The 8,093-nt window shown below is 56.6% G+C and overlaps 1 protein-coding gene across 5 annotated transcripts; it reads right to left on the bottom strand.

Annotated features, from left to right (window-relative positions):
- Positions 1-119: 119 nt before the first annotated feature.
- On the bottom strand, positions 120-7,561 carry RPS19 (ribosomal protein S19). 5 transcript variants are annotated; one of them, XM_004271220.4, is made up of 6 exons: positions 7,479-7,561; positions 6,941-7,011; positions 6,567-6,667; positions 1,539-1,722; positions 1,059-1,113; positions 120-184 (listed from the first exon to the last, which is right to left on the bottom strand). In XM_004271220.4, exons 2-6 carry the CDS (start codon positions 7,009-7,011, stop codon positions 158-160), a joined length of 438 nt encoding a protein of 145 aa, XP_004271268.1. In that variant the 5' UTR covers positions 7,479-7,561; the 3' UTR covers positions 120-157. The 5 variants fall into 5 exon arrangements, with proteins under 5 accessions (XP_004271268.1, XP_033286744.1, XP_033286743.1 ...); XM_033430853.2 differs by lacking the exon at positions 7,479-7,561 and adding an exon at positions 7,333-7,351; XM_033430852.2 differs by lacking the exon at positions 7,479-7,561 and adding an exon at positions 7,324-7,342.
- Between the last annotated feature and the right edge of the window lie 532 nt (positions 7,562-8,093).

Raw genomic sequence — 8,093 nt, forward strand, 5'->3', positions numbered from 1 at the left:
AGTACCACAGCCATCCAGGAAAGGCCCCGGCCCCCCTCTTTCTCAAGGGAAGGGAAGTGCAGTGCAGCGCTCCTTCCTCTTGCCCGGCCACCCCCCAATCAAGAGACCCAGACCAGGACTACGAACGAGGCAGTTTATTAACCCAGCATCGTTTGTTCTAATGCTTCTTGTTGGCAGCTGCCACCTGTGGGAAAGATGGACAAACAGTTAAGATCAGCTGTGGGGTCTGTGTTCAAGCACGTCACAGTAGCTCCCCAGTAGCTATGGGATGCCAGGCACCCTGATTCGTGGTTTACATATATTCATCTCATCCGATCCTCACAATCTTGGGTACCTCCCCATTTTACAGAGGATAGAACTGGAACTCTCAAGGAAAGAGAGCGTTGTCGTGTGTTTCCAACATCTGCCCATTACTCCACACTGCTGTTTGTGCCAGGCCCTGCTCTGCCCTGAAGAGCCACCTTCTCACTCCAGGCCACCCCCAATCCCCAGAGGGCTGACACCTCCATTCTCTTCTGACACTTAAGTGACTCAACAGCCCAAGACTCCCAGGAGGCCTGAGTCAAGAGGTCATGCCAGACCCCGGGGGCCTCTGTTGCCGTAGCTCATGGAATCCGCACCACCTCCCTCCGAGGTAGGCAAAAGCAGATCTCTCTACAGACGGGGAGCCTGGCTCCAGGTGAAGGGACTCTGGCCCAGGGTGTCTACAGTCAGTCAGCATCTGGATGGAGACCTGGGTTCTCAGGCACCCCAACACTCAGTAAGCATGAAGACCAAGAAAGAAAACACTGCAGCCGGGATCAGAAGGCTGACCAGGAAGAGGGAGTCGCGTGTGCGGGAGCGTGCCCTGCAGAAGCCAGCCCGGCGAGCCGCACCCTGGGCCTCCCTTCACCCAGGCACCTGCATTTTCAACCAGCCCCCACAGGAAGTCTGTCAGAAACGTTCTTTCTCCTGCACCCTCCTCCCCTGGGCTGTGCCCTCCAGGGGAGGAAACTCCCATCTGACAAAACCCAGGCTCCAGAAACACCCAGGCGGTGACTGAGGTACCCAGCCCTCACCTGTCCAGCGATTCTGTCCAGATCTCTCTGTCCCTGAGGTGTTAGTTTGCGGCCCCTGTGGGAGAGAAGGGTCATGTAGCCCCAGGTGAGTGCAGGCTCCCACCAGCGTCCCTGATCCCTGCCAGGCCTCTCCTGGACACGAGCCAGGCTTTCCAAGAAGGCACCTGGCCACAGGACCACATGACACCAGCCAAGTCCCACTGAGGTCCCTAGTCGGCTGCATTCCAACAAGCTGGAGGCTGGAGTGGGAGCTCCCCGGGAGCTGATGGGGTGCCGTTTGTGCAAGCATTAGATCAAAAGCCCCGAAAAATCAATCGGGAAGAGCTAACGAGCAGGCTAATGAAAGCGGACAGGCGCTAAATTGCCTTCCTGGAGCCTGGAGTAGTTAGCCAGAGAGGTTGGGGGGAGGCCCCGCGCTGTGCACTGTTCTGAAGAACCCCCTGCCTGGCTGGGGGGCAGGTGCACCGCCCCCCCACTTACCCATCTTGGTCCTTTTCCACCATTTTCAGCCCCTCCAGGGCCTGGAGGACCCGCCGGGCCACGCTCTTGGAGCCTCTGCTGAAGTGGCTGGGCATGACACCATTCCTCTGACGCCCCCCGTAGATCTTGGTCATGGAACCAACCCCAGCGCCGCCCCGGAGGTACAGGTGCCGTGCTGTGGAAGCTGGGTGGGAGGCAAGGGAGACTTGAGAACCCTTCTCAGGCAGAGAAGACGCTTCTCCACAGCTGAGGCAGCCTTAGGAAAGGGCCTTGCTCAAGGTCACAAATCTAGTTGTGTGCGGCAGCAGATTCTCACCTCACCGTTTTATGGTCAGGGAAACTGAGAACGTGAGAATGCACGCCAAGCCCCCATACCTGACCACCCCCCAGTTCAGGAGACTGGCGTGCACAGGCAGTGGAGGGACTGCCGTAGCCACGTGACCGGGCAGGCAACCCGCCCCCCCCCCCCCGGGACTTGCTTAGCTGTTAGTGCCCAGCTGCGCTGCGAGGTGGACCTGAGGTTCTGTGGGGAGAGTCTAGCAAATGTTTAAGCCGTGACTGTCCCCCTTCATCTGCCTGGGAGCTCTGAAGGGCAGCAGAGCTGGAGAAGAGACCTACTGATCCCCAGCGCTGGAGAGCTTAGGTAACAGTGGTAGCAGAGCTGACATCCTATGCAGCGGATGTTCCCAACCCGGAAGGTGCGTCACCCACTCTGTGGACTGGGATTCTGGTCCCTTGACGGGCTTGGGCAAGTCCCTCACCCACCCTGGCCAGCCTCCTTGGAAATCCTCTTCTGTTCAACTGGAACACTTGCCTGCCAGGCCCTATGCCATCTGCTTTTCACTCTCTCCTATAAGGCGGTAACATGGCCTTAGCAGCCCGCCTGATACTGTGGCCTTGGCAAGTCACCTACCCTCCTTACCTGAGAACCGGGACAAAAAGTACCTCATTGAGCGCTACTGTGAAGATGCCATGAACGCGCCAGGTGCTACTTTCCTGTATGGAAAAGGTTAAACTCCACAGAGTACTCCTGGGCTCACGCCACAAGCTCCGTAGGGACAGCCCCTCCAGAAGGTTCTGCTCTTCTACCTCAGGGGGCCACTGAGGTTTGAAGAACTGGGGCCCAGATGCTGGCCATCACACAGCCCTGCCTGGCTGAAAGCTCAAAGGTAGGGATTCAGGTCACCGCAGAGACCAGCACGTTAGGTTCCCCTTAGTCCTGAAAACGAACGGGGGAGCCGAGGACTCATTCCTTCAATAATGACTTGCGCCAAGAGTCCCGGGGCGCTGGGCCACCTCCATGACCCTCCAGTGTCCTGAGCTGGGGGGAGGGGGAAGTGGCCAGGTGAGGTAGGCTCCTCCTTCCCTCCAGCTGCCCCTCCCAGAGCAGTTCCTGCGCACAACTTGTTCTCAGCCTCTCTCCTGCCCTCTAAGACCGTCTCCGGATGCAGCCACAGGCTTCAGGGGCCAACAGTGCAGCACAAACCATGGCCACTTCTCCAGGACCACTGTGCAGCCTCTCCCTGATACCACTGCCTTTGTCCTCCGCTCACTTTAGAACCTCTCCTTGGTTCTTTTTGTCCTCACCCCACCCCCCAGATCAGGGATCTGACCCTCTTCCAGGCACCAGGCAGCCCACCCACTGCCAGGATCAAGAGTCACCTGTTACAAGCCACCCCCCACAATCTTTCTGCCAGGAGCGACCTCATGGAAAACTCGCCTTGAAGACCAGTGCAAATGCCCAACGGCTACGGCCACCCCCCTGCACCTGTCTGCTCACGCCCTGGCTCTAGGTGGAGATCTGCTCTCCCACTTGGGCTGCGGAAGGCGTAAGAGCCTTACGAAGGGGCTGAGATGAACACTCCTAACTTCATGAACGCCCGGGAGAGGCTGCACACTAGAAATGAATCTTGCTGAACCAGGACCAGCGCTCAGCCCAATCTCAGCATGGAAAGGGGCGGGCTGTCTGGTACATGGGGTCTGAACCCCAACACTGCCCCCTGTGAGCTGCGACAGAATCCACCCCCTTCAAGTGGTCTGCGCCATGGTACTGAGGGGAACAACTTACTTCAACCCTGAGCAGTGACTGGCAAGGAACAAACTCCAATAAAGCTCAACCTTAGTTTCTCCCAGGGGGAGCTTCACGTCTTTCTTAATGACGCATAAAATTATCCGGTGCAGGAGAATTCCCTGGTGGTCCAGTGGTTAGGACTCTACCCTTTCACTGCAGGGGCCTGGGTTCAATCCCTGGTTGGGGAACTAAGATCTTGCAAGCTGAGCAGCACGACACACACACACACACACACACACAGACACACCACTCAGGCGCCCCAGTCCAACAGCTGCTCACTCACTGCTGGACACCTACCGAAACACACAGTGTTCTTATTCTTACCTCCCCCCCAAGCAGACCCTTCTGAGAACTGAGATCAAGAAGCCTGTCTAGGGCCACAATGCACCACTCCCTTTCAAAGCCCTGCAGTGGTCCCCCCTTGACACTGCTCCTCCCCTTAGAGCACTCTCCCCACTCCCCTGAAACAGGCTCGCTCTATCTCTACACCTCACCCCTCACACACACTGCCCCCTACACCACTGCCTGGTGAGTGCTCTCCCCTACAGCTCTGCAGCTCTTGCGGACCACCCTCAAGAAGGCCCTGCCATCTACCTCTGCCCTCTGTATCCCCCATACCTGAGATCAATAGCTGCCCACACCGTGCTGGCTCTCATATGTCTCCAGCATTTGACCCCCACTGCCCTGTTGCCCTCACTGCCAGCTCAGCCTCCCAGGACAGGTTGCTATCCCACTGTGCTTCAGCTCCAAACCCCTGAGGGGGCCCACGATCCAGAGGAGGAAAAGCAAATACGGCAGACTGTGGTTTTGGAGTCAGCCTGCCACACCCTCCCACGGCCGTCACCGGTCTGTATCTCACTTTCCTCCTGGGTAAATAAATGACTATCTCCACTATCTCCTATGACTCCACTTGTCCAGAGTACGCACTGACCAAACTAAGTGGGAGCACTCTAGACTCCAACAGAGGTCGGCAGACTTTCCCTGTAAAGGGTCAGAGAGTAGACCATGTAGCCTGTGGCATCTACAACCCTTGCCTGTCATGATTTTATACAAACAGGCATGGCTGTGCCCCAACAACACGCACACAACACACCCTGGTCTAGAACCCTTACACTGTGCCACTAGGGCAGCCGGGGAACTGAAGTCAAAAGCGAGCGTTGGAAATGCCAAGGGAGAGCAGCAGGGCAGGCAGAGGACGCACACCCAGCGTGATGTGTTGGGGAAGGCGCGCAGTGGGCAGAAAGGGGCCACAGCAACTGTAGAGATGGCTAGCAGGCTCAACTCGGTGTGTGTTACCCAGGGTCCTTTCCCCATTTCCCCTTAATCTCTCCCCACCTAGAAAAATAAAGTACAAAACGCTGCCAAGGGGACAGAGCTGCCCCACCTCCAATCACGACAAGAGTCGGGTAGACTGTGGCATCAGCAGCTGGCAGACCACAAGCATGTTAACCTCCCTGACATCAACTGCAAATCGGCAACCACCAGACCTACTTGGGAAGTTTTTGTTAGGTACAGGTTATACAAAATATGCGTATTCACCTGATCAAATGGGAAAAGCTATGAGATTCTTTCTCCTCATCTTAGATCCAAAGTTGCCTTGCTTGACCTATCGGCTCTTGAGGCATCACCAAAGAGCAGTCAGGACCAGGCATGCCTTGCTTCCCAAGATGGGTGGATGACAGAGGTAGTGGTGGTCTCGTCCAGGCCCCGCCACCACTGATTGTGTGCCCGGGAGGTCAAGTCAGCTCCCCTTCACCAGACCCATTTTTCTGCCCAGATATGCTACCCATCCCACTCATCTCACAGACTTGACCTTTTAGTCCTCAGGGGTCAGAGACTGTAGCTGAGCATGCTGGCCCCTATGCCCAGTCTAGGGCCTGAAAGATTGGCCCACCATCTACAAAATACTTCATGCTCCGAGGTGCTGGGCACCTTATACCAAGGCCAACTCTTCTCAAGGTCATTCTGGAGTTTTGTCCAAACTCTGCTTCCCACCTACAGACAAGCTCTGGTCAGGACAGAGCCCCCACTTCACACAGGATGGCTGAAGACAAGAGAGGCCGAGAGCCTTTAGTGAAGGCCCTGTGCGGAGGCTGCCACCTTGGCACAATCCAGCCTTGAACCCCATCCCCTACTCCCAAGGTAAGCCTCCATGGGGGTGACTGGAGAAACTTGAAACATTAAAGACAGATGAGGCAACACTAGCACTAGCACTATGCAATCAGGGGCTACACTTAAAATCAGCCCTTCAGGGGCTTCCCTGGTGGCGCAGTGGTTGGGAGTTCGCCTGCCGATGCAGGGGACATGGGTTCGTGCCCCGGTCTGGAAAGATCCCACATGCCGCGGAGCAGCTAGGCCCGTGAGCCATGGCCGCTGAGCCTGCGCGTCCGGAGCCCGTGCTCCGCAACACGAGAGGCCACGGCAGTGAGAGGCCCCCGTACCGCAAAAAAAAAAAATCAGTCCTTCAAAATCATTACTAAAGGATTAATAAGAAGATAAAAAAAGGGACCAGTACAGGGTGACCATAAGGTTTTCTTCAGGACACTTGAGGCTTGCCAAGATCTAGAGCAACGAGTGACCTGATCAGATCTCCAGCCCCTTAGTTACGAACAACTCATTTAACAAGACAGTCGAGTGTGACGATCTGAACAATAAAACAGACCCATAGGCATTAAAAGGACAATGCCTCTCTCTAAAATGAACCACCTCCAGGCAAAATACGAACACTCTACTCATTGTCCCTGGGTCCCCCACAAGACTCAGAGGAAAGCACAGGTCCTCACGTGAATCTCTTACAAATGAAGAAACAGATTCAGAGTACCAAATAATTGAATGTCACAAAAAACATGCAGTGATAAAGTCAAAGATTTCTCTCTTGTTATTCCTGGGGGCAAGTAAGAGCTCACAAAGGGGACACCCAGCCCCCCACGCCCCAGCCAAAGGCCCCAGTTCCTCACCAGCTCGTGTGTAGAACCAATTCTCATCATAGGGAGCGAGCTCTTTATGCTTGGCCAGCTTGACAGTGTCCACCCATTCAGGGACTTTCAGCTTCCCGGACCTGGGACCAAGACAGCGAGAAAGGCACAATTCAGGAGTCTCCACAAACTCCATCCCAATTCGCTCCCCTCAACACAACTGTAGATCAAGAAGAGCCCAATGTGTCCCAAAATACAAAGAGACTGAAACTCAAACACAACTCAGGCCTCATGTAGAAAGGATGGATCCCACAGAGACCTCCAACAAGCCTCCCCAGACTGAAAGCCTGCGGGCGCTGAGGGATCAGGCAAAGGCGACAGCCTCCACCCACTCGGACCGCAATCCCCACACTCACTTTTTGAGGAAGGCTGCCAGAGCTCTGACGAACTCCTGCTGGTTCACGTCCTTTACAGTAACTCCAGGCATCTGCGGGAAAAATCGAGCATGTGAACACAGGATTGATGGAGACGACTGACAAGGGTCGGGGGCCAGCCCCAACGCGATCTAAACCGTCGCACTCTCCTTACTTCCGAAGGCCCTACTTCAATTCCCCGCTTTAAAGACCCCTGCGCCTGTGGGTCCTACAGAACTCACTGACGCCCATGGTCTCTCCGGGTCGCACGAACACTACCTGCCCCCGTTTGTGAAGACGCTGTATGACCCCAACCCCTGATTCTGGGGTCCCCCGCACTCCCCGCTGCCCACCAAGCCCAGCCTCGGTTCCCGGAGAGCGCGAACCAGACATGCCCGGGCCTGCAGCTCGCACGTGGCCTCAACTCCAGGGGGCGGGGCGGCCCCGCGCGGGTACCCCGGAACTCCCAGGCACACGCTCCGGGATCGCGAATCGGGCCCCGACACCCCGCACCCGGTTCAGACCGGAGGACTCAGCTTACCGTGCGGCCTCCAAGCTGCCAGCCAGGGAAAAGGGAGCAACGGGGTTTCCCGGGCGCACAAGTCGGGCGTTGGTTATCGCGAGAGTTCCGAGAACTCGCGAGAACGGGGTTAGGAAAAAAGCGGCCGCGCCTCTCTCAGGGCAAATGTGGCTTCCCCTCCGTGAACGTGGGAGGGTGTGGCGTGAGGGCGGAGGCTTGTTTCCTCCCCGCCCTTCCTTCTCCTGCAGCTTGAGGAGCTCTCGTCTTGAGTTGGAGGGAATCTAGCTTCGTTTGCGTTGATCATGCATGGAACAAACAGCGGCGGAGACTGTATCTCCTGGCGGAAGTTATGGGTGGGCAGGAAATAAAGAGACCTGGCTACTCCTGGCGCCACCAGCGGGACGACCACTTTTCCGGGTGGAAGTGGCTTTTCTGGCCGGAAGTGGGGCTAGTAAGGGCGGAACTGTGACCGGGAGAGCAGGGGAAGGGCAGCGAAGAAATGTGGCCACCACCTACCCTTCCTCAACCAGCAGTACTCGCGAGAGCGGAAGGGGACGGAAGCCGCACCCTTCTTAGGGCGGAAATTGCTTCACCACAGCCCAGGAGAGCGGAGTGGGAATGAGGCAGTGGAGGCGG

This window comes from Orcinus orca, chromosome 20 (assembly GCF_937001465.1).
Source record: "Orcinus orca chromosome 20, mOrcOrc1.1, whole genome shotgun sequence".
In the NCBI taxonomy this organism is placed as follows: domain Eukaryota; kingdom Metazoa; phylum Chordata; class Mammalia; order Artiodactyla; family Delphinidae; genus Orcinus; species Orcinus orca.